At 39.6% G+C, this 26,781-nt stretch overlaps 2 protein-coding genes across 3 annotated transcripts in view; both read right to left on the bottom strand.

Moving 5' to 3' along the window:
* Positions 1 to 5,878, bottom strand: part of uvrag (UV radiation resistance associated gene) — a 147,982-nt gene extending 142,104 nt beyond the window's left edge. The window contains exons 1-2 of one of the 2 annotated variants that reach the window (XM_017431110.3): positions 5,557 to 5,878; positions 19 to 136 (exon numbers count right to left, since the gene is read on the bottom strand). In XM_017431110.3, the coding sequence (XP_017286599.1) occupies positions 19 to 136; positions 5,557 to 5,661 (223 nt within the window). In that variant the 5' untranslated portion in view covers positions 5,662 to 5,878. The remainder of the gene's footprint in view (positions 1 to 18; positions 137 to 5,556) is intronic. The other variant, XM_037978903.1, reaches the window with a different exon arrangement.
* A 3,686-nt stretch (positions 5,879 to 9,564) lies between these two features.
* On the bottom strand, positions 9,565 to 26,251 carry dgat2 (diacylglycerol O-acyltransferase 2). Its single transcript, XM_017431118.3, has 8 exons — positions 25,889 to 26,251; positions 23,472 to 23,600; positions 22,338 to 22,445; positions 19,472 to 19,542; positions 15,095 to 15,299; positions 13,163 to 13,337; positions 11,432 to 11,616; positions 9,565 to 10,914 (listed from the first exon to the last, which is right to left on the bottom strand). The coding sequence occupies exons 1-8, from the start codon at positions 25,926 to 25,928 to the stop codon at positions 10,760 to 10,762; spliced, it is 1,068 nt and encodes a 355-aa protein (XP_017286607.1). The 5' UTR covers positions 25,929 to 26,251; the 3' UTR covers positions 9,565 to 10,759.
* Between the last annotated feature and the right edge of the window lie 530 nt (positions 26,252 to 26,781).

Genomic DNA, 26,781 nt, shown 5'->3' with positions numbered 1-26,781 from the left:
AATTGTGTAAACACTGACCTCTAGAAATGCGGTCTCCTACACAAAGGTGGAGGGTGAAGTAAGTGTCTAGCAGAGGAGAACCATTCCTGTTGACAATGTTCCTGGCAGCGATGCTCCGAAGATGGCGCAACCGTCTCTGTTTGTCAGGGGAAAAAAAATAGAGAGAGGAGGTAAAGATGCATTAACAACAGATAGCAAACAGTTTTATGTTACATTTTTGCTCATCTGATGTTTACTGGCAAACACAGCAGATCTGAAAATATTCCACTTTCACCTGGCCCCAAAATAAATGAAACCCGACACCTACAGAGACCAGCAAAGCATCAGATTGTTTATTTAACACTTAAAGAACGATTATTTTTATTCATAGAGACAAAACCATGTGCTTCATACAGCAGGATGACTTCATTGTAGATGTAGTCAGAGAAGAAGGCGAACAGTCAGTCACATGAGAAAACTTGTACCGTTTTCAGTTTCACACATGATTTATGACAGAATTCACAAATGTAGGTGTTAAAGTTTTCATAAAATTACAAAGGAACTACCTTAATAGATTCACAACACCATGGTTAACTTTTCAAACTATTCAAGCAAAATGTATGTTAAATGTATTAAAATAAAAATGTCACATGCTGAGGTAAAAGAAATAATCCTAACACCAGCGCCTGTGGGCGTTGCAATGTTTAGGGGGTGGAAGCAGAGGGATGACATTTGTCAATTTTCCACTTCAGGCAACAACATCATTAGCACTGCACAGCCTCCCTCCTGACCTACAAGCCTAGCCTCCCTCCTGCTGCCATGCAGGGACACAATCTAAGTCATGGGATTCTCTACAAGCTTACTGTTCAAAGGAACAAAACATGTAATTGTTCCACCAGGACTTTCGGCCCCCCTGCCCTCTTTTTAAAAATGTCTCTGTACATGTTTATTTATTCTGTTGTAGGTCAAAGACCGAGGAAATTACAAGCCTGGCATTCCTTGAAGGAATACATATCATCCACTGCTTTTCATAGCAGAGATTTAGACTAAGATCATCTCATGATGAAATATGATGGAGTTGTAGCCATTTTGGTCAAACCTTGAAAACGACATTATGTACAATATTGGGATTTCTCCCGTGAGCTTGCATGATCTGTCAGCAGCTACCACACCAAGAGACTTTGTAATGAAAGAGACTTTCATTACAATCTGTCCAGTGGTTCAAGAGATGTTTTGCTAACGGTACAGACACACACACACACTGAGTATCATATTTGTTATTAAACACTGTTTCAAGCAGATCACATGTTTCCTTGTGTAAATGTGTTCAAAAGGTTTGTAACTTCCATTAGATAAATTTAAATAATCACAGGCTCTGTCCCAGTATCAGGCTTTAAAACCCCACCGCTCAATCATGTGAGAGAGTTCATGTAGAAAACTTTAGTAACACTTCGACCAAAGAATGAAGCCTTTCAACCAACAGCATATAGTTGAAACCAAATGTTTACATACACTGCATAAAGTTTATGTAAACTGACATTAAATCAGACTAAACCTTCCCTGTTTCTATTTGTTCAATGTCCAAATAACGAAAGAGAAACTTTATTAGAGAATGTATCAAAAACAAAACAAAAGCTAAAGACCTTGTAAAAATGCTGCAAAGCTGGCCAAAGTGTCATTATCCACAGAGAAACAAGTTCTGAATCAACATGGGCTGAAAGGTCATTCAGTGAGGAAGAAGCCAGGACTCCCAAAACAACATAAAAAGGCAGATTACAGTTTGTAAATGAACACAGGCACAAAGAGCTTTATGTCTGGGGACATGTCCTGTGGTCTGATGAAACTAGAATTGAGCTGTTTGGCCCAGTGGCCATCATTAAATCTGGAGGGAAAAAAGCTTGAAAGCCTGAGAACACCATCCCAATTGTGAAGTACGGGGGTGGCAGCATCATGTTGTGGGGTGTTATGCTGCAGGAGTAATTACTGAACTTCACCGAATAGATGGCATCATGAGGAAAAAACAGTATGTGGAAATATTGAAGCAACACCTCAAGACAACCAGGAAGTTAAATTTGTGCACTAACAGGTATTTCAAATGGACAATGACCCGAAGCATGCTGTCAAAATAGTTACTAAGTGGCTTAAGGATAACAAACTTACTGTTTTGGAGTGGCCATCACAATGCCCTGATTTCAATCCTATAGCAATTTTGTGGGCAGAACTGAAAAGTTGCATACAAACAAGGCGGCCTACAAACATGGCTCAGTTCAACCAGTTCTGTCAGGAGGAATGAGACAAAATTCCTGCCGACTATTGTGAGAAGCTTGTGGAAGGATATCCAGAACACTTGACCCAAGTCATACAGTTTAAGGGCAATGGTACCAAATAAGTTTAGTCTGATTTAATATTAGACAGTGAGAACAGAGAACTTACAAATAACAAATCTCTTTGCTTTTCTGTTTGTTTGTTGTTGTTGTTGTAAGTGCGTTGAAAACACCCAAAAGGCCTGGCATACCTTGAAGGAATTACCCACGAACATTCATGCCTGAGTTTTACCCTAAAATCATCTTAGGATGATAAAAGAATGGAGTTGTAGAGGTTTTGGTCACACCTTGTAAATGACATTACAATGTCATGAAATACTGCGAGATATCTTGGGGTTTGTTGAAGTACGAGTAGAAGATGACCCTCAGCCACTACCACATAAGGTTTTAGGTCAACATCTGTAAAGTTGGCTGAGTCATAGCCAGTTTTGTGTTTTCTCCTTAACCATCTTAAATATAGTTGACTCCAAAAAAAAATATTCAGCCGTAGATGTGCATTTAATCATTATTTTCTGAGAGGTTCACTAAAATCTGTCCACTGGTTTTACACTGTAGATAAATTAATACACACAAGCAAAAGCATTATTGTCTTTACCAGCAGGCATTAAATAGACCACTGCTCTGTCCTCAGTGTTAGGGTTGCACTATAATGAAAGACCTAAACCTTGAGAGTAAAAAATAATGACATGATTGAGAAATAAAGAAATAAAATGTGTTATTTTACCGTTTAAAACAATAGAAAATGTCACCATTGTTTTAACCTAACAGTTGAAATGACTTATAAACCATGCTCATCCAACTGGCCATTTAATTATTTATCAGTGAATACTGAGCACAAGTCATAAACTTTACTGATACCCAAATTAAAACTCTCAAAGTACATACGTGTACAAAAATGAGCAGGACACTCAAAGCAAAGACAGCCAAAAACTGCTGAAAGAGTCAACTTCAGGCTATTTCAGTACCACTGCTGTCATGTTGGTGCATGTTGAAGAGACTTTACCATCATAAAACTGAGAAGAGGAGACTCACTTTCACTGTTTACCAAAGACTCTGCAGGTTCTGATTTCTGGAGAAGAAGGAAGTGGTAAAAATAAATTAAAGTAGTGATTCCTATTAAACCTGCACAATATTTATACTCTACAAAATTCCAGAAAATAATTTGATAGGTGCCAATGCAGCTACTGCCTAAAATTCAAACTTTTTTTTTTAAAAATAACATAACTAAGAAAAGATGTGAACTGTATGTGGGGTGTAAAGATAACCAAGATCAAAGGAAATGTTGAAGCTTCTGCCAGCGGCTCACGATGGTCACCATGATAACTTACCTGGAAGTGACAGACGGGTGTCACTTCCTGGGTGCCAAGCGGTTATGAGACGGACAAAAACGCAGATTGAAAAGTAAACCTTAAAGAAAAAAAAAAAGTTGCTGTGCAAAACCGTAATTTAGATTTTAATCGTTTTTGAACCGTGAGTGGCTGATGCATCTGCTGGTCACACGTAAAAACGTTTAATGTAGGAAATATGACAAATTAAAAAGGCACTTCACTGAGCTAAAACATAAATGAATCAGTGAAGCTTGGCTGTGAACTCTTGGATTTGAGAGAAAACCAAGTCCTAGAGCAATGAGAGACAAACTGGGTGGAAGAAAACAAAAATGCTTACATTTGGATGTACAATTTGTAGATGTAGCAAAATGTTGTAGAAGTAAGAAGAGTTTGTTTTCAAAAGATACTGGTTGTATAAAAACTGTAGAAGATCTCAAAATGTCAGTTCGGTCATATAAAGTCCATCTTTCTGTGACTGGTTTAAATTTGGATTATTTCTACAAAGTTTTTGCGAGTTTTTGCCGGCACTGTGTAACATGCCACTATTAAAAAGTCACAATACACTATTCCCAATTGAGCTGCACATTTTGGTGAATAATTTCTTTTTGTTTTTTTAGTTTGAAACTGAAAATAAAAATTAAACAGAATAATAACAAGGTACTTCAATGCTTGTGCATTGGTCCCCTTAAAAAGGTACTCAATGCAATGTCAATGCAATGTCATGAAGAACAGTAAAAAATAAATAAGTAAATCATGAAGTGAGAAAAAAAAAATCTGCACAATTTTTTTTCCTCAAGGTTGACACATCCTTAAATTCAAAATTTGTAATAGCAATATTTGAGAACAGCTGCCAACTACCACGTGTGTTTGCTTAAGAGTGGAAGTGACTGAAAACTGTCCATGGAAGAGTCATAGCAAGAAGTCCAAAACCTTTATTGTGTTGTGTTTGTTTGTGTTCTATCGGTCTTTACGGCGCTCCACCACCCTGCTTGGGCCCTGATAGTTATTCTTGACGGTTGTGTCAAGAATAACTCGTTCTCTTTCCTTTTACGTTAGCAGCAGATTCATGCTTCGATTTCCCCCTAAACGTCTTCTTAGAAAGTCTACGATTGTTCGAGTCCTCCATATTTGTTTCCCTACACCAACTCCTACCAGCCTTGTGTAGCTCAATCAGTTGACTCCAGCTTCCAGGCGGTTTGCAGCCAATTGAGCTGAGCGCTTTGTTTACACTGAGCACATACCCGCATTTCACAATTTTATACTAACCTATCTGGAAAACTACTGGAGCAAAATTTTCAAACTGCATTATTTAAAGCAGTTCAGGTTTACCTTTTTTACGTTTAATTTGATAGTTTGCATTGAGTAACTTTAATAAGCTTTAATAAGTCAGTTAAATGAAAGCACACCTTGCATTAATAAAATCATGTGAGACTTTGATGAGCTGTGGTCACTTCCAGTCAAAGAATGAATGAAAGGAAGAATGAACGGAAAGCAATAGCTTTCACATTGACGTTCAGGTTTAGATAAAATGGTTAAATATCTCAAAATGATACATTTAATTGAAATCCTAATAGAACAGGCTAAAATAACAGTTTTCGTCTGAGCTGTAACTCGTATACTGACAGCGCCAAGATGTTACAACTGAGCAGCTTGTATACACAAATAAAATACGCAGTACGAAATGTCGGGTCCAGATAGGACAGTCTGGGACCCGTTTTAGGAACAAGAACCCCAGCAGGACTGGTTTAAGACAGCATGGTGAATCCGAACAGCTCCGTTTAGTTCCTGTAAAGTAGCCGCAACAAGCTAGCTGAGGCTAGCAGCTGCGAGCCCGACAGGCCCGCCTGGGCAGCAGCTCCAGCACATCCCAGAGGCTCAGCCCCAGCTCTCCCGAGTTCATACCGAAATAAATTCAGAGGGTTTACCTGTTGGGACGTGAGCTCCACGTGCAAGGCTCGGGAGGACGAAGCTCCAGAGTTTGTGACAGAGGCGGCGGGGATCGCGAGGAGCCGACCGCTGATGGAGCTCATCCTCCTGTCGGCATCGAGCGAGTCCCCGCTTCATTCAACGAAACATCCCATCCTCGACATGCGCCACGCTCAGCTAAAAGTTTCAAAAGCTGCACGCGACCACGAAAGGCGTGTAGGCTCGGCTGTTAGTGTGAGTAAAGCTCCACCACGGCTGTCAGCTAACCGGAGGGACGTAAACAAAGTACAGACTACATTTAGTTCGGAAATCCGTCTCCGGCTAGGAGGCTTGTCATTGGCTCAAATCAACGCCCGTCAACAAAGGGCGGTGCTTATTTCTGTCAGGTCGTGCTGCTATTGGTTGGAGCAGCTGTCTATCATCCAGGAAGGGCCGAGCATCCGTTGAAATCTGTCAAATCTGCACAATATGAGGAAGTGCACAGAACAGCGTGACATGCAGGTGACGCTGAGGCACAGGAGGCTAATTTAATTGTAATCAGAGCTTTTAAAAGTGAACAAAGTGAATTAAATCGTACTGGCTATCCAGGTTCACAAACAAACAAACAAAATCTCGGATCACAGGGGAAAGATGGAACCAAGAACAGCTGCTTCTGAGAAATTCTAGGTTCTGTTTATTCTGAGCACATTTGCCGCACTACTCACTCAGTAAAATGTGCTTCCTTTCACATTGTCATGCTTTGTCGGCTTACAGATTGGTTTACTGTGAAATACAGGTGATAAATCCATAAAATCTGATTTACTCAGAGATTATTCCTAAACCTTTAATGTTTTTTTGTTTGTTTATTAAAGCGTTTAACGATCATTTATATCAGTCAATAAACCAGTTACTTGTCAGATCCTCCTGACATTTATGTCAAACGTTACTGTGCAATGTCTTTCAAGAATTTGCAGAAAATTATAACAAAATTAATAGCAAATAGCAAAAACTAGAAAAAAGAATTACGAAAACTAGTTACGTGCTATATCTTAAACTAACCACCAGGGGGCGACGGTAGCCATCTGCATTAAGGGACACAACCAAAGGACTTTGAACTTCTGATTGATTTTTGCTTTCTGTGAATTTAAAACATTTGCCAGCAGACCCCCCTCCTCCTTTTAGAGTTATTGATCTGTTGTGGTTGACATCAACACCAAATAGTTTTCTGTGGCTGAAAGGAACCATTGAACTTTAGTTTGAACATTTGTACTTTGTACTTCACAGCCTTAATGTTATTGGATCCATTACTTGTTGCTGTGCTACAAAGCTCCAAAACGGTGTTGATTTAAAATAACACATGACCTGTTATCAGACATTCAGGAGTCTATGACGTTTACCATAGCCAAGTTGTGATTCAACTTGACATGTTAATGCAGTATTTGCAAGTACAGTGGGTTGCAAATGTAACTCTCCCACCACCATGTTGTATTTTTTCTATGTTGTCTTATAACCTAGAATTTAAATGGAGTTTTATTTTGATAATAAGTAATATAACTCCAGAAAATACTTCTGAGTGCATATTTATCCACCCTCTTACCTTCAGAAGCCACTTAATTAATTAAATAAGATCCACCTGTGGGCAGTCAGATGGTTTCAGTGTATATCCACCTGCTCTAACAGCCCCCAGAATCAACACCAGTGAAACATCTATAGGTTGTGTGGGCTATCACCAAAACAGACAGCAGACAGCATGAAGACCAAAAAACTCTCCACAGAGGTCAGAGACAAAGTTGTGGAGGAGTACAGATCAGGGTTGGGTTCCAAATAATTACCCAATTTCTGAACATCCCACGACTGCAAGAGAGGATCGTCCACCAAAACTTACAAATCAGGTAAGGAGAGCATCAATCAGAGAAATATCCAGGAGGCCAAAGATAACCCTGATGGAGCTGGGCAGCTCTTCTACAGAGATGGAATTATCTGTCCATAGAACCACTATAGGCTGCACAGGAGCTGCGAATCAAGCTGGAAAACTAGCAGGATAAAGCCATCATTTAAAGAAAAAATACTGGATTGTTTGGAATTTCTTCCCCAAACACTTGGAGGAAGGTACTGTGGCCAGACAAAAATCAAACCTTTAGGCCATCAGTAACACCATATCTGAGGCAAATCTACCATCTCACATCATGCTGAGAACACATCATGCTATGGAGATGTTTTTCACCAGAGTTGAAGGAAAGATGGATGGAGCAAAATCTAAAAAAAATCTGAAGAAAAACCTGTTTGTCTTCCAGAGATTTAGGACTGCGACAGGTTCACCTTTCACCTTCCCTAAACACTCTGCTGAAGAACACTCCAATGGTACAAGGAGAACCAGGTAAAGGTCCTGGATTGGTCCAGTTAAAGCCCAGACCTCAGTCCAACTGAGGATCTCTGGTTTGATGTAAGGATTGTTGGAAACAAGCAGCACCCATCCAACCTGAAGGAGCTGCAGCAGTTTGGTCATGAAGAATTAACAAAAATTACAGTGACTACATTTACCAATGTCATGGAGACATGTGAAGAGACTTGCTACTGCAAAAGATGCTCTACAAAGTATTGATTTTTTTATTTTTATTTGTTTGGCAGGGGATAGAGGAGTTGAATATGCTCAGATTATGTCCTTTTTTTGTCTTTTTTTTTGTCTTGCTTAATTCAAAGTAACAAATTGTTGCAAATAATGAATATTTCAATTATTAATTATAATCTGTAAATCAAAAGACTCAAACCCCTAAATATCCATTCAAATTCCAAGTTTGAAGGGAGTTCAAGTTCCAACAAAATCAAGAATTCGTCAAAGGGGAGTGATCACCTTTGCGACCCACTGACTGTACTTAATCATTTTAAAACCTGCACATAGAATTTAGCAAATGGAAGTTTTAACTGGGCACAAATTTTAGTTCTTGGAGTTTTTCACTCATGCAGTCTCAATTCTTGCAAAGCTAAAAATTGAAAATAAATAAATTGGCATAGAAACAAAAATATTAATATTTATACTTAATATAAAAGCTTGTGCACAGACATGTATTTATGGCTGTCTTGTCCCCAAGCCAGAAGTTTTGGCATGTCAGCATTCAAAGTGCATCATTTCTGACACTCTCTAGAATGCTACACTTCCAGTAACAAAGGATGCAATGCAAACCCACAGCATCACTGCTTTTTACTTGTTAACGACTCGAGAAAGTTTTCATGCAGAATGTGAGCCTGTATTTGCTGGAGGTTTCTTCCTGTTAAAAGGGAGTCATTCCTTTCCACTGTCACCCTCCACCCCTTGGCTTGCTCAGGTTGGAGGATTCAACACATTCTGCTGACCTCCTTAGACAACCTTCTTACTAATTGATGTTTTGCAATATACTAAACCTGACTATGTTTTTTTGTTTGTTTTTTACAGTAAACCGGATTAACTGCACTACATTTTATGGTGGCACAGTAGCCAGTGGTTAGAGCTGTTGCCCCCCAGCAAGGTCGCAGACCCCTAACTTTTCTGGGTGCCATTTACATGTTGTCCCTGTGCACAAGTGGGTTTTCTTTGAATACTACAGCTTCCTCTCTGTGTAAAGAAAACAGATGGAAGGATGGATGAATGGACTGCATTTGGATCTGAACGTAAATCTGTTTGGGACTGAATTGGATTTTTTATATATATATATATATATATATATATATATATATATATATATATATATATATATATATATATATATATATATATATATGAAAAGATTAATTTTTTTCTGTAGAGCACTAAGATGAAAAGTTTTTTACGTTTGATTCTCAACAAAATTGAAATTTAAATTGCTGCAACAATTAAAGATCTTTTGCTGTTGTTCAGTAACTTAAGACAGACTATTGAAACATCTCGATTTAAAAATTATGTTGCTTTATTGTATAAAGGTAGTCTAGTCTTGTTAACTTACTTGACATTTTTACCAGTGTTGTAAATTCAAAGAAATGTAGAAGACTGTTAAAAAAGACAACCCACACAAATGTGTCCTGAAAACATACAAAAGTTTAATTTACATACAAGAAGACACATGATGTCTTTCATCATAAAGGCATCTCCTGTTTGTTGTTATTGCTCTGATTTATTGCACAGGGATTACACTACTCTTTAGAAAAAAGTCACAATGTTTAGACCAGAGAATTCTGCTTTTAAAATCTTATTACTTCCCATCATCGCACTCATCGACTTGACGAAAGCTTACTCAGTCTGATGGTTACCAGATACAGATTCTCCTGCTTATACTGAATAACTTACTCCAAACAAGGAATCAACAAAAGTAACCCCTTACATTTTCCCCAATCACACACACAAGGTATGATTACGGAGCAATACGACATCGAATCACTAGAGATCAGGCTTTCCGAGAACAAAACCACTTCAGCTTTATATTCTCAAAACTGTTCAAAAAGGCCTCAAAGTACAGGAAATGTAAGGTTTTCATTGCACAGATGCCAGAAAAAGAAAATAAAAGCCAAGCAGGACAATGACTTTTGTTAGAAGATTCTTATCAAAAGGCACTTTTCTTAAGACTTAATCTTCAGAGGGTAATACTAAAAGTGCATAAGAAAATATTCAGAGGGAGGGACAAGAGCTGAAACAGGCTTAATCCTCTGCAAAAAAAAAAAAAAAAATCAATACTTTATGGCTTCCTACAGTCACAGGCAGCAGAAAACTTCCACTTACAGCAGAAATCAATGCACTGAGGGGACAACATAGATATTTGGCTCAATTAACCCTTGGGCTCATCACCCTAACACTAAAGTGGTACCTTCCACTTGCATTGTTTGTGCATTTGGCATTTAGGGTCACAAAGTGATTACAGACAAACATACAGTATGACTGCACAGGTGAAAGGAGGCATTGTTTCTAAGCTCTGCATGTAGCTCCATTTAACCCCAATTCAAATGTTATGTCTCCTGTGGAAAAACAAAAGAAAAAAATGCAAACAGAAACAACAAAAAAAGGCACAGCTTTCAACATAAGACGTGGTGTCACTATGTCCAAGTGAGTACAGCAGTGAGAGGCCACAGTTATGGAAACTTTTCCTGAGTAGGAGCTTTGCTCGTGCGAGTGGAAGCAGAGGTTTCTTTAGCTAAAGTCTGCAGGTGAACATTTTTGCAGTCTAGAGGTAAACCAGCCACCAGGACAGTTCAGGTGTTCAGCAGGAGCTGCTCGTCCTCTCACTGGACGTGCAGGACGTCGCTCTCTTTCAGACCAAAGCGGGTCTTGTACTTGTCAAATAGGCTCTGTAGGGACCTGAGGTACATCCCATGGTACAGATCCACCATCGCATCAGTCGGGTTTTCAATTTTTGGCACTGTAATTGGCTCCCCAACTGTAATGGAAAACAAAAAGAATTAGGACAAAATACAGACTTTCTTCTACTGAACTTGCTTGTTAGTTATTGTACAAAAGAAAAAAAAACCTTAACATTTAAAAATCTAATGATGAGCTTTGACTTATCTGATGTGGAATAAATGTCAAAGTATCTGAAGGAAAACTAACGAGTTAAAAAATCATCCTAAAAACCTAATTGTTTCTGTCATTAGACGGTAAAAAAATTTAATCGTTTTCCACAATCAACATTTTGGTGCAACATTCAACTCTGTTTCTAACTGCAGTGACAATGTAGCTATGTTTGCTAAATTCAATTAAATATCGACTGCCTCTGAAGGCAGAGGAATGATGCTTCCATTTGTGTTTGTGTGCACATGCAAAGTGTTTGTTTGTCTGCCACGTTAACAAACTAACTCATGAAATGTTAAATAAAGTGCAATAATTGTACATAAATGGAATTTATAGCATCCACCAGTCTGGTCTGAAGTCATGCACACAAGCTATAACCAACTCACCTATGGTGGTGATGGGGTTAGAAAAAGGAACGATGCCCCAGGAGCTGCCATAGAAAAGGCACGGAGCAAAGCCCAAGATCTTCTGCAGCCTCTTCTGCAGAGACCTCCAGCAGGTCCCCTCCTCAAAGATCCACTGCTTGTAGGCATCATTCTCTCCAAAAGAATACACAGGAACCAGGTCGGCCCTGATGGAAAACCCAGGAAGGAAGTCAACAACTTGTCCAGATCCACAGAAAGAATACAGGAAAAAATAACATGTTATTCAATTAGATTTCTTGTTCTCTTTGTTGTATTTGAGCTGACATGTTCTGCTTTTGTTTACATAACCTTCATTATTCACTTTTATGGTTTTATTGTTATACTGCCGTCATGTCTGGGACTCTCCTGGCTTTGAAAACATTAAATCACACTACAAGGCTCGGTGTAATACGTGACAGAATCTTTGAATATGTCTGCACCTCTCCAACAGCCCAGGTTTGTTTTTTTGTGTCCGGCCCACAAAGTTCAGTTTAGGTCACACAAGAACCCAAACATCAACATCAACATTCAGCATTATTCTGGGGATCAGCTGTGGTTTTGTGCTGCACAGGCGCACTAAAGATGAAGGGTATTATAAAAAGTGGGAACTTTCTGGACTGACATTTCTGAAATCCACAGAGATCTGGTCTGATATTTGACAAGCAGTTAAACTTTTAAGAAGACACGACACATTATTAACATATTTACCTTCTCAAATCACCTTCACTAACTTTAAAGGTGGAAAAAAAAAAGTTTTTGTGTGACTTCTGAGTCAGAAATCCCACTACTGTTTTCTGTGCATGTTTTGCGATCTAACTACTGCTGAATACTTTGTGCTGCTTAAGCCGTTCATATAGCAAAACATTCAGCTCATTCAGGACATGAGTGCTATGACTTTTGGGTTTTGAAACTTTTATATTCAACCATTTACAAATATGTTCCTCATAGAAATTGATAGATCTCTTCAGTTTCTCCACAGACACCATTCTCTTTGAAATCTTCAGTGTATTTGCTCCATTTTTGTCCTACACCATGTTTAGTTTTTAGCCACTATTCTGCTACTTTGAGCTTCTAGTCAGCCTTTTGCTACTTTTAGCTTCTAGCTAACTTTGGCAACTTTATCTTTTAGCTAGGGTTTTGCTACTTTTTTGCATTACAAAAAATGCAAGTGGACGCTATTTTTTCTTCTCCAAACAGCTTGTGTAACTGGTTACATCATCCCCACTCATACGCATTTAAACAAACCCGTGAGTTCAAGAAAGTGTGTGCAAAGTGAGGCGAACTTAAAGCTTCAAGCTTATGTTGTTATAAACGAAGGGCCACATAGCTGCAAGTCTTTCTCCAGCAAGCTCTAAGCTTCTTTAGACAACTGGGTGCACCCAGTGATGTGATAATCCTCCCTTGTTTGGGCGAGTGATACGGACCAAGTCAACATGTCGCTGCAGTTCCTGACAGGAGAAAGTAGAGCTGAGGGGAGCTGCAGGTCAGTTCACACAGTCTACGACCTGCCACAAGGTGCTCGCACCCTCCACAGGGACAACACACGGACACATTCAGACAGGGTTTACTCACACCCTCTCTGGGCATTTTTAACCTTTCTGGGGGAATTAATCAGAGTCACCACAGAGGCAAGAGTGAGGTTTTCACAGCAGATTTGGTCACGACTCGTGTTTCACCACGGAGAACATTGTGCACTTTGTGGTGTACTCTCACCCTTTCTGCAAGGCCAGCCGAACAAAGCCTTTACGGTTCTTCAAGGTAACAGAATTCATGCCAGGGGCACAGTGCAGAGACTCTGCTGCTCCTCCAACGACAATGACCACAGCATTTCCTGTCCCGTTACACGACAGCAGGTAGTCGATGGAGTTCCTGTTCACTGGACAGATACCTACAGGAGGAAGGAGATATTCAAACATGATAGTCATTGATGATAGCTCCAAAGTTATTGTGTGAATGCTAACATTTGGTGTTTGTAACTTTTATAAATTTTTGACTATTTACAAATCTTTCTCTCATAGAAACAGACTGAGCTTTAGCTTTAACTACTTCAAAAACATTGAAATCTGCTTCAGCTTGCTCCATTTTGTCTGATTCCACATTTAATTTTTAGCCATCATTCTGCTACTTTTAGCTTCTAGCTAGCTTTTCAACACTCTTAGCTTTAGCTACCCTTTTGCGACTTTTAGCAAGTGTTTTGTTACACCTAGATAGCATTTTGCTTTTATTAGCTTTAGCAACTCTGATTAAATTTTCTGAAGAAGCTGAAACAAAGTCATTTAGCACTTAGCATTCACACTGTTTGTGCAGAAAATAAAATTTCTCTAGTTTTAAATGTAATACAAAGCTGTTGTTTTTCAACAAGTATACATTAAGTATACCTTAAGCCAATAGGGAAAAAAAACAAATGAATAGACCATACCAGAACATTTCTCTATGGTGGCTGACAGGTGCAAATGCACAGCAAATGGCTAAACGTGCCACAAACACATGAATGATGCAAACTCCACAACACACAAACACAAACAACAAATGCAGCAAAAGAAAAATGCTGCAATTACACAACATGGACAGAAGCAAAAGAAAATGCACTGTTTGCATCATTCATGTGTTTGTGGCACGTTTAGCTGTTTGCTGTGTGTTTGCACCTGTCGACCCATGTATTTCTCTCTGTCAAAGCGTGTGCAACTCGAAAATCTATGACATTTTGAAAGGTGCAAATGCAGCCACAGCGAAAAATTCCAAACAAACATCAACTTTCTTCTCTAAAGCCAAGTAATAATTTGTAATCTAAGGTGACAAAATGCTGATGTTTTTATGTATAAACTGTATAAGAAGTGTAAAAAGATAAAAATACAAAGTTAAAGCTGCTGCCAGTGTCTTATTTTGGTCACCATAATAACCAAACACCCATGTCTGTCACTTCCTTAACAGCACTCTTAGTAAGACAGGCAGACCAAAGCATTAAACAATCAGTCACTGTGCAAAAACTCTAAACTATATTGATGAAAATCCTGAACTGTAAGTGGCAGAAGTGTGGGGTCATAATACATACCACCTTTTGTGTCTACAGTGTTTCATATAGAGACTAAGTCAAGTTAAAAAGACACTTGACTTCTAGTTTTGAAAAGAAAACTCAAAGCTCAAAACTTCCAAAGAGCGCTGGGTTTTCTCACTAATCCAAGCAAAAATTCCATTTTGTGTGTGGAAATTTATTTCAGTTTTTGCCAATTTCATCTACACTGTACAATGTACGGCTATCAGATGTCATATCACACTATTCCCGATCGAGCCACACATTTTGATGCATTTCTGCTGTTTTTACCAATTCTGCATGAGGAGCTGCAAATCAAAAATCATGGGAAAACAGAAGAATAACAGTTGAATAGTAAGGGCACTTCAATCATATTGAAGCACCCTTAATAATCTACAGTAACTTAAGTAGGTCTCTATACAAGATCTATGGGTACTGATGATGTATGAAGAGTTAACAACCCTTCAGATTACTTCAAGCTCTATAATGAGTCCAATCAGCAGGTCCATGCAAACAGAAGCAATTGCAGCTGTGCAACAGGACAAAGGTCTGCTCTCAGATAAGTACATTTATATACATAAAACATTCCTGCAAGGTTCCCTAAATCCTCTCACCTCCAGACATCAGGTAGTCTCGAAGGACGGGCAATCGAAAGTTTCCTGCCAGCGTTGCCAGGGAAGGCTTGATGCCTGGGAATTTCTTGGAGAAGCCAGTCGCCTCTGTCCCAAAGTTGCAGAAAGCACCAAAGCAGAAGATGCCGTGAGGGTGGTAGCCCAGTATGTAGTTCCGGCTGGGCAGCAGGTCATGGGTTTTAATGAGCTGAAAAACAAAGATGATATGAGGGAAATTTCACTTGAGGAGGTTGTTTAATATGAGAACATCTGGTTAGTAAGAAATACTACTCAGGAAGTTTAAACCAAAGGCTGCATTATGTCATTAATAAGCTTTATACATGATGAACACAGTCATACTGCATGTCAAACCCAATTTGTTAAACTCTTGCATTTTTCCTTAACTGTGTGTGCTGAAAAGTGTTACATACATACACAGATAATGTGTGGTCTTCCACTGGTCTTAGCAACAACGTGCAGCCTGGGTTTGGGAACCTGCCAGCGTTTCAGCAAAACTAGGACAGCCTTATCAGCTCAAACCAGACTAAACTCTCCTCTGCCTGCTCAGGTCCAGTCATAAAATAAAGAGATGGCGTGTGCAATGTGCTTAGTGTGCACCTGCTCAGGCTGGCAGCACTCAACCTTCAGTGTTATCTTAAGTTCTTTGTTTCATGCTGGAGCTGGGAATCTGCACAACAGATCTGGACCAAGACTCATCACATTGTATACACAAAGCCAGTCAAACCAAACAGTTGCATAATCACATCAGCAAAAGGCAATCCCCTTCAAGATCACCATAGCAACAGGGCTCCACTTGGCTGGTGTGGCAGATGGGGTTTTTTAAACCCTTTTTTTTTTATACAGGTAGTCTCATTGAGACACGAGGACCCATTTTAAAGATGCGAGGATACAACGGGGATGAACAGTTTTACATGTGGATGGTTAGAGCATCAAAAAGAAGACCTGACAGGATTTATTGGCTGCTGCAAAGAAGCATTAAGGCAAAAAGTTTCTGTTTCTTTGGACTAAATAAGACTCAATTAAAGACCTGGCATTCCTTGAAGTATTGCATATCACCCACCGCCTTTTATGCCAGAGTTTTAGACTAAGATCATCTTATGATGAGAAATGTTGGAGTTGTAGCCATTTTGGTCATACCTCGAAACTAACGTTATGGACAATCTCATATAATATTGTAATATCTTGCATGACCGATTTGCATTGAAGGTATGTGTTGTGAATGACTCTCAGCTACTACCACATCAAAGTTTAGCTCAATATCTGTAAAACTGACTGAGTTATAGCCTCTTTTCTGTTTGATAAGCTTTGCTGCAGCAGCCTTCTTGAATCAAGTTGACTCCAAAAGATAAATTAGTTGTAGATGTACATCTGACATACACTGAACGGAAATATAAACAACAATTTTGTTATTGCTCCCATTTTTCATGAGCTGAACTCAAAGATTCTTCGATGTACACAACAGGCCTTTTTTTTCTAAAATTGTTCACAAATTTGTGTAAATCTGTGTTAGTGAGCACTTCTCCTTTGCCGAGATAATCCATCCACCTTTACATAGAAAAAGTCTTAGATCTTTGAATTCAGCAAAAACAAAAGTGTTGCATTCATATTTTTGTTCAGTATACTTTCTGAGAGTGTAATTAAAATTTGTTCATCGATTCAGGAAATATTTTGCCAACAATGCAGAACAACAAGTACACACACAAAAGCAAAACCTCTTGCCCTTTTGCCTTCGGCAGCAGGCAATAAAAAATGTTTAGATAACTCTTGTCAGAAGAGCCAAAATCTAGATCTGCTACAGTCCTGACTTTAGCACGAGCTCAGACTTTGACCAGCTGCTTCCAGCTCACAGACAGTCATATGCTCAGGACAGGCTGAGAATGCTAATTGATTCTTGACATGAACCACTTAAAAAGATTTTATTGAAATTTTGGAGTGAACCCAATTCAAGATGGCCACCACAGCTAAATAACCTTAGCAAACACAAAATGGCTCTAACTCATTTAGTTTTACAGATAATTAGCTATAATTTCGTGTGTTATTAGTTGAGCATCATTCCCAACATGCACTGTGAATGCTAGTCGATCACTCCAAATCTGTTTCTAATTCTTTGTCATTAACTATTGGAGTCAACTGTGTGTGTTTGTTGGTAAAATGTCTCATGAACCACTGAATGAATTTCATTAAAGCTCTCAGAAAATAATTATTGGGTCTGCATCTATACCCGATTAACTATTGCAGTCAACCAAATTCAAGATGGCCGCTGTAGTCAACTGACCTTAGGAAACATAAAACTGGCTTTAACTCAGTCAGTTTTACAGATACTGAGCTAAATATTAGTGTGATAGTAGCTGAATATCATCCACAACACATACTTCAAATACTTTGAAGACTGGGATTTATTTTGCCAAAAACTTAACTGTTACAGTCAACCTTCCGACTGCCGACTGTTAGTAAAATATCTCATGAACCACTGGACAGAATTTAGTGAAAGTATCAGAAAGTAATCAGTGGATGTACAAGTTCAACTCAATAACATTTGGAGTCCACCTAATTCAAGATGGCTGCCACAACTAATAGACCTTAACAAGCCCAAAAATGGCTACAACTCAGAGGGTTTTACAGATGTGAGGCTAAATCTGATGTGTTTATAGCTGAGAGTCATCCCCAACCCATTCTGAGAACTATTACATCTTGTGAAAGCTCGCAATATCACATGAGACTGCACGTAGTTTAAAAGATTTGACTAAAACAACAATGACTTCATCCCTTCTCATCCTCTTAGTCTAAAACTTTGGCATGAAAGGTGGCAAGTGATATGCAGTTCTTCATGGATTGCTAGGCCTTTATTGCTGACAAAAAGCGTTGGATTGTTGACATGCACGTCTTACGGAAATACTGCCATTTTCAAAACAGGACAAAGATAACAGAAGCTGCAAGGATCAACAGTCTGATCTCATCACACAGCAAGACAAGTGGTTACATGATCCAAACAGCACCGATCAATATGATTACCAAAGTTCAGCCCAGATCTCAACCAAAGATCTGGTTCTTTTGTCTTATTTTAAGTCAAAGGTCAACAAGTTTCTGCTTGCTTCATCAGAGTTGCAGTGGACATTTTATCTGTCACATTTCTATGTTTTTATATACATGTTGCTTTTTACAAGAATCACTTCATGTGGGTCTTTGCACAATAATAGCAAAGAGCCTCATTAACACATTTTGCTGACTCCCATTTTTCCTTCACTTAAGAGGGAAACTCCTTCCTCGCCGCTCATCATCACCACTTCTACCAGGTCAGAGTGAAAGGTGAAAAGGAAATGTGCCTGACCATTCTCAGGCATGTTTTACAACAGAAACACGCTTGGCAAGTGACAGATTTTGTCTATGTTCAAAGACAAAGTGTCACACAGTGCAAAACAGTTTGTCACTTTCATGTAATACGTCAGGAAATTGACTTGCACTGATATCAACGGTCATATTCCACAGCAAATGTGATTTCCTGGTGTATTCCCTGAAATTATTTAATCCGTGTAATCCTTTTCACTTCGGCAATGACTTGTCTGGGGATTTGTGACGATTTTCAAGTGAATAAAAAGAAAAACAAGTGAACATATTCAAAGCAAAAGATAAATGAAAAATAAAATACAAATCTAAAGAGGTTAAGGGGATCTGAAACCAATTCACAAGGCTTCATGTATCTGCTACCATCTTTGTGGGTGGGGAAAGAAAACTGTAGCACACAAGTGCAGTTTTTTTCCCATCTAAAAAAAAGAACAAAATTAAATCTTTATTAGGTTCCAGTGTCAATAAATGTCAGAATTTTACTTCTCTGGTAATCTCATTTCATCCAGTTTGATCCTGTTACGAGCTAAAGATTCTGAGAAATCTGTGATGATTTGCTGAAACAAGCAGAAAGGGCTCCAGGCTTGAACTTTGACCTGTACAATGACAGTGTAGCCATGCTCAGCTACTGTACCTCCCTCAGCATGCCCCCCTCTGTGTGTGTGTGTGTGTGTACTGCTTGGTGATAACACACTTGTTGAGTCAGAACAACAGATACCTGACAACTATCAAGCAGAGCAAACTCCAGCCCATCGTCAGCCCCTCATTAACCTAGGGGAACGCCGGGAGGGCGGGGGACCATGTGGAGCACACAGTTGATACTCCATCAGTCCAGATAAGTCTTATCTACAGGACAATGTAAAACCTGCACACAGCTGCTCAGGTCCTACAGTACCAACACTGTCAGATTTTCTTACTGTTGTATTTCTGATACTTCATTTCTTTTGCTTTCCCCCCCCAGAACTGCGGTTGTATCATTTTGCAACAGTTAATGGAGATTAAGACATGTTTACCTACCCTGATAGGGAAGTAATCTCTGAAATACGTCCACACGGTCCAGTTTCTCACCCAAGATGACCTCCTGCCACCTGGGAAGAAAAGTTATAGATGTAAAAAAAGACAAAAAGTAAGTACACACCATTTACCACCAAAAGTCCACTACATTTTGTAATAAATAAATGAGAAAAAACTGCTGAGTCATGTTTTGTTGCCAACAATTATGAGTGGTCTGTTTACATTTGAACATTTGAATTGACGAGTTCACTTCAGTCTTGACGTGTAACGGATATCGAGTCTGTACTCTTATGCATTGATGGTATCTTTCCAGATGTGTAAGCTGCCCATGCCGGAGCCACTAATGCACCCCCATACCATCAGAGAGGCAGGCTTTTGAACAGTCTACCAATAACAGACTGTATGGTCCCTTTCCTCTTTAGTAAAGAGCTTGTGGCATTTGTGGTTTCCAAAAACAATTTCAGACCTCAGAAGAGTTTTCCTCTTTGCCTCAGTCCATTTTAAGGGTTTATTCACACCAGGAAAGTCCTTTGGTCCGCTTGTTTGGTCCGGACCAAATGTGGACTTTATTTTTTTCATTTGGTGCGGTTTGCATTCACATTGTGCTTTTTTGTAAGCGGACTATAATTTATAAACAAAGCCACGTGGGTGACGGTCATTGCTCCCATTGGACAGAAAGACGGGGGCAGCAGTTGGAGCACAGAGCACAGACCCAGAAATAAAGATGAAAGTCCTGCTTGCTGTATTTGTTATGTGCACATTCGTTCTGTTGGTACAATTACAGTACCATTTTGAAATTCAAGAGCAGCTCATTCAACGTCGGTTTAATGACGTTTTACTTCTAATTTTGGAACGGCGCCGGCAAATGCGTGCCGCAACTCGAAGAAACAAATAATGCTATTTGTCCCATGATGCTTAGCAACGGTGGCCCGTAAAGTCCAAAAAGGTGCATGCTTTACGTAGTTAGTTCGGTTCAAGTCCGGTCTGTATTCACACCAGAAGCGAAAATTAAGAGGGAGGGAAAAAATTACCTAAAAAATACAATTTTATATTTTAAAATGGTACAGCATAATTCCAAATGTATTAAATAACTGTTCCAGAGTCTGTGACAAATCGCTGAATATTTCCCTCATCTGTTTTGAAGCTTCAGTCGGTGTGATCTCAAAGTAACCTGGCAGAGGAGGGAGGGATTAAAGTATCAACAATGTACTGTGGAGTTAAACACCAAGGGCTTTAAAAACCAAACAAAAGTCCTTGCAGTCCTGTACCTGACTGATAACGGACAGTGATTCTTTCTTTAGCTGTTTTCTGAACTCATTGTTCTCTTATAAAGTTGGAGCGACTTCCACAAACAGTTGCAAAAGTCCAAGCAGGACCTGAAATAACATCTTCCAGGTCTGTCTTAGATCAACTTCACCATTTACAGACAGAGTCTTTATGTGTCTATAGTGGTTTTATGCTGGATATGTGATAAGTTCAAAAGAGCCTTCACTTCCAGTTTCTGAAGATAAAAACCTGAGCTTCAATAACATGTGGAAGAACCACATACAGCTACAACGATTCATTTGGAGTCACTGACAGTTTAGATGTATACACTTAGAGGAATTCAGTAAAATCTGTGAAAGTGTGAGATGCACTGCCTAAAGGAAGGCAAAAATACAGATGTTTGATGTGTATAAAAGAAGAGTAGTAGAAGTGTACAATTTGAAGGAATAAGAAGAGTTTGTTTGCAAAACGTCTGAGGTTTAGACATCATCACTCTAAGCTGATCTTTCAGCTTTTAAAAAAGAATCATAAAAATTAAACAGATTGTTAAAACTGTAACCATCACAAAATGCCAGTCTGGACAGATAAAGTCCATCTTTCTGAGACCTGTCGGAACTTCGATGGTTCTACTGTGTAGTATGTCTAAACGATAGAGCTCCACTTTCTCATGTGTTTTGCCAAACCCCCATTGTTGTGTATGTGGAAATTTTTTGTTATTTTTCCTTTTTTTTTTATTTTGCACTGTTCTTGATCAAGCTGCACATTTTGATGCACTGTTTTTCCCAAAATAAAACTGCTGGAGGATTAGCAAATCATAAAATGACAAAAATGGAAGAATTATGTAGAGATTGACCAATTAAATGGAGAACAAATTTTAATTGGCCAATACTGGCCACTTAAACAAAAGGAGACAATCAGCCATGCCAGTTAGCAGGAAAAATAAAGATGCAGCAACAGCTGCTACAACCAGCTCACTGTAGCCCACAATTTAGTTTTTTTTTAAGTGAGAATTATTTTCTATAGGTTATTTTTAAGTGCCCAAGTTCTTCTAATGGTTGTTTAAATATACACTTATTTAAGATGAGCAATTATTCTTATATTTTGGTAAATTAAAAATGGATAGTGACCAAAACAAAAAAGAATCTGTTGCATATCAGCCATCAGCTGGCCTGATTCCTAAAGATCGGCACTGACAATCGAAAGATTTGTATCGGTCAACCTCTAGAATAATGTCTGAATAGTAAAAAGGGTGCTTCAGTGTTTATGCAATGGCTCCTTTACCAACTCAAGTCTTCAATTTATTCAGGTTTGTGGCAGGAAAAACAGTATATAAAGCATGATAAGTCTTTCCCAAGCTAATCCTTACAGAGTTTCCTACCAAATACTGTGGTAAGAGTATACAAGGAACGTCCCTGCATGCACTCATCTACCATGATGTTTAGATAGCTACTTACAGTGAACTCCAAGGAAATCATTTCAACTTTAAGTCATTCTAAAAGCAGCCCAACCTTCGCTGATGTTGAAGCAGCCACGACTTTGACCATCACAGAACCAGCTGTGGGTCAAAATCAAACCAGTGCATGACTTATCGTTACCCTCTCACCTTGTTTCGGGGTGTTCCAGTCAACAATGAGCCAGGCGGTGTAAATGGCAGCGATCAGCCAGCAGTCTGTGCAGAACATGTAAATCAGCAGCGCTGTGCAGGCGATACCTGGAGGGCCAGAGGAGGAGGAACCAAACACATGGAGTTAGACATAAATGTGTTCAAACATTACCTGTCCATCACATAGGTCACTGTGTGTGCGTAGCTTGATGATTTGAACTTCTTATGCTGAAACAAAGGTCTAACATTCCTCCAAGGAATGCATATCACCCGCCATCTTTCATGCCAGAGTTTTAGATCATCTTATGTCGACAAATGATGGAATTGTAGCTGTTTTAACCTTAAAAATAACATATTGAATGACACCGAGCTTCAACCAGAACAAATTTGAGCGCAATTTCTGTAACACTGGCTGAATTATATGGTCTAAGGTCTTTTCTATGGTCAGTTGGCTGTGGTGGCCATCTCGCATTTGGTAGGTTCTAAAACTTAATCAGTTGTAGATGCACATCCAGTGATTATTTCCTGAAATGTTCATTATAATCCATCTAGTGAGTAACGGGATATTTTTCTAACAGACAAAGTTGACTCCAAGTACTTAAAAGCAAGATTTTTAACAGAGATCCTACACAATCTGTTAGTGCTTAAATTATATGTTGGAGATAAAACAGATAATCTGTATAAAATACAGATAAAATCTATGCTAAAATCTTGTGTTTTGAATGGGTTTGTGCAGGGTGAACAATCAACATTCATATAAACTAATTCATGTCATTTCAGTGACTTGTCATGGTTGTGCCCTGAGTCCTCTGTTGCTTCAGAGGACGTCGATCCCCATGGATTTACACACCCACAAACACATGTCATATTCACATACAAGTCATTTGTGTTTTAAATAAATGTTTCCATTTAAATTAAGTTTTGGTCTTCATTGTAACTGCTGTGCAGGGGGATAATGAGTGGTTGACCTCAGTATTTTTTTTAAGTCTGGCTACGGCCCGGTTAAAATTTGTGCAGAGGTCCATGAGATATTTTGCTAATGGGCAAAACAAACAATAAACTCAGACCTGGGCAAAAACAGTAACGCTCACCTTTCATCTTTCAGCAGTGGGCGATAACTAATGACAAACTCACCCATAGCTAAGAAGGAGATGACCCACTGCAGCACAGAGATGACCTGCAGATGTTTTTCCATCTTGGACCTGCAGGGCCAGAGTGCTGCTGGCAGGTCCTGCAAGGCAGAGAGGATGCTGGAGCCGGTGCCTGAGCAAAAAAAAAAAAAAAAAAATCATCTAAATATCCTTGAATCCAACACAAAAAAGCAGAGGTAAAGAGTGTTTTTGTTAGTAAATTGAACTGCAAATCTACATACAGTATAAATCTTCAGTGATTAAATCAACCCCAGAACAAAACAAAGAGTTAATGATTTCCAAGACCTCTGCGTGTCTGATTCATGAACAGAAGAAGCAACCCAGAGCCGCCCTGCCTCCAATCATAACCAGCACTCTTCACTGAGAGAAGCAGCTGTAGCACACATCCGACTCCATGAAGACGGAGCGCGGAGTATCAGCCACGTTAGGAGCTGCTAAAGCTCGTCATGCTGAGAGCCACTAAGCAGAGCGGCTCCCCTCCTGGAAAAACGCTGTCGTCTAATCCCATCTGTGCTCACTGAAAATAACCCAGTTCCAGGACTCTTGTAGTAATACCTGCAAACTGGGATGTTCCTTAAGAACTACTGAATGGGCAGCAGAATTCAGCTGCTCAAGACTATTTCGGAGTAGATCTGTGCGGACTTTGTGCCTAAGATCCACAGACCTCCACTCAGACATAATTAGGTGTGCTTTAAAAGATGCTTTCCTGGAAACGTGAAGCTGGCGCAGGCGTGACCTTCCCAGACTGACTGTAGGATCTTTTAAAATGCAGTAAGTGAAGAGCAAAGCCCTCTCTGTGTACAAATACTGCTTGGTTTCAGCCAACAGAAGAAACTCCAAATACTTCATTTATGTGATTCAGGCTTAAGCATTGGTTTGCATTTAAGGACAGCAAAGACCTGGTTTTAGCAGAAACAAACAAACTAATTACTCAAACTCAGCACAATTAGAAATCATCCTACAGTAAAAGGCAGGGGTCTGCAACCTGTGGTTCTGGTGCCACATGTGGCTCTTCAGACTCTCTGAAGTGGCTCCTAGCGACAACACAGCCTTAGATTATTTGGTAGAACAACAAGGAGCTTAAGCTCCGTTTTATCCAAGGCACATTTATTGTTCATCAGCCTTGTCTGCTCACTGAAGTAATGCAGTGTGTGAAGGTTTGGGTGTAGTTGAGCAACTGGTGCCTGCAACACAAACCTGTAATCTGTCATTATTGGGGCTGTAGGTTAGGCAGGAGGCCGGTCTATGATGTCATCGTTTTCAAAAAGTTGTGTTTAGGCTGTCCACACGACAACACAACAATGGCACTGAAGGATATTTTCCACGTCTAGAATCCAGTTTTGCAAAAATACCTTTTAGGGGCTCATAAAACATAGCTTCCATATGAACATAAAGCAGAAACCTTTATGTTTCCATAAAACGTCATTCCAGGGTGGGCTTAAAATTAAAATACAAAACAACAATTTTAGCTTTTCATCCATCTAAACTATTTGCAACACGTTCCATGAAACGTCTGCAGCCAAACAACTGACACAAAGAGGTCAGGCTATCTGTGAACTGAACTCCGTTTATCTGAAATTATGAAACCAATCCATGCTAAACGCTCTGCTCACACAGCTTCCCATCATTTCAGTCCCAGGATCAGCTGCATGTGTGGTTCAAGTCTTCACTAAAAATGTGTTTGAAATCCACCAATCAGTTTCACCGTCAAGGACAGAGCATATCGGCCCATTTTCCCACTTTGTTTACACAACTTTCTGTCATATAGAGCAGCTCTGAAAATCCACCAGCGGGCTCACATCTTTCACCAGAGCTGTAAATAAAGAAATTAGGGTTCTTGCACATCTAACGGATATTAAAAAGCACTGAAATATGGCGTCACAGAAACAGATAAAGAAGAAGAAAAGCCCACCTTTAATAAATGATTTAACAGCTTGAGTACATAAAGGTTGTGGTTTTGTTTGTTTTAAAGACTTTAAACTTTTATTTTGCATCTTTTTCACAAACAAGCAAAAGAATCAGTCAGATCTGGTTTTTAAGTTGAATTTTATATATATATATATATATAATTCAACTTAAAAACCAGATCTGACTGGTTTTTTTATATATAAACTGATATATAAACAAAAAAATGATCAAGTGAGCAGATTTTATGGTTCCATACAAACTTTATTTAGTAGTAAAGTTGGTCGGAATGGCTCTTTAAATATTCAAACCCCCAGTATAGGATGTCTGAGGATTGTTTTTAACTTATGCAGAAAAGGTTTTTATTCCATCTCTAATATCTCTCTTTGATTTCATCTGTAAGCCCTGTTTATGTGGTGACCTGCCTGTGATTTGTTGGAGCGCCTCTCTACCTGCCCTCCTGTCCCTCACAGCAACATCTGACAGGGCTCTTACCTTTGAGGACACCTGAATATGCTGCCAGAATGGTCTTCATGGCTGCAGCTTGTAGGACGTGGCCGATGATTGTTTAGAAGACAAAAAAAGTCTCTCGGAACAGAAGTCGGAGCTCGGAGCCTACAGCCGCCCGCTCATGACTGCGCCCGGCAGCAGGGGACTGAAGCGGCGGCCAGCGCGCACCCACGGGCCCCGTGGATGGAGCTCAGCTCGGCAGGTTATGGAGTAGGGACACGCGGCTCCGCGCGCGGCTGGAGCAGCAGCAGCAGCAGCAGCAGCAGGAGGAGGAGGAGGAGGAGGTGAAGGAGGAGGAGCAGTGTCCTGTCTGGCTGTCTGGCTGTGTGGCTGTCCGCGCCGCGTCGGGCTGTCTGTATTTATGAGCGCAGTCACGTGGGTCAGTTCAGCTGCGCGTGAACAACATTCCTCCTCTTCATCAGGTGGAGGATGTGGCTGAAGGGAGCTGAGGCAAACAGGAGATGGATTTCTGTCCGAGGAGACAGTTAACTCACGCCTTATCAGATGTAGAATTATTTAAAGGGGGATTTCAGACATTTTCTTTTTTTTTTTTTTTTTTTTTTTTGGGGGGGGGGGTGTTAAAGGGTCAGACTTTATCACCTTTTTGAAGCAATTTTCTGTCTAATAGTTATCAATAGTTAGTAATTTATCAGCCAGACATCAGACATAGAGCACGTCCTATGGAGAAAGAGGCAACAGTCTAGGCTAGGCTAAAGGCTAGGCTAATGGCTAGGCTAATGGCTAGGCTAATGGCTAGGCTAATGGCTAGGCTAATGGCTAGGCTAATGGCTAGCCAAACCAGTTTTTTCATGTTCTGGATTATTAAACAACTCTTTCTCAAAAACAACATGAATGTATGACACTGTTTTTTTAGTTTG

Source organism: Kryptolebias marmoratus, linkage group LG13 (assembly GCF_001649575.2).
Source record: "Kryptolebias marmoratus isolate JLee-2015 linkage group LG13, ASM164957v2, whole genome shotgun sequence".
NCBI lineage: Eukaryota > Metazoa > Chordata > Actinopteri > Cyprinodontiformes > Rivulidae > Kryptolebias > Kryptolebias marmoratus.
This window is presented reverse-complemented; position numbering and strand designations above follow the sequence as displayed.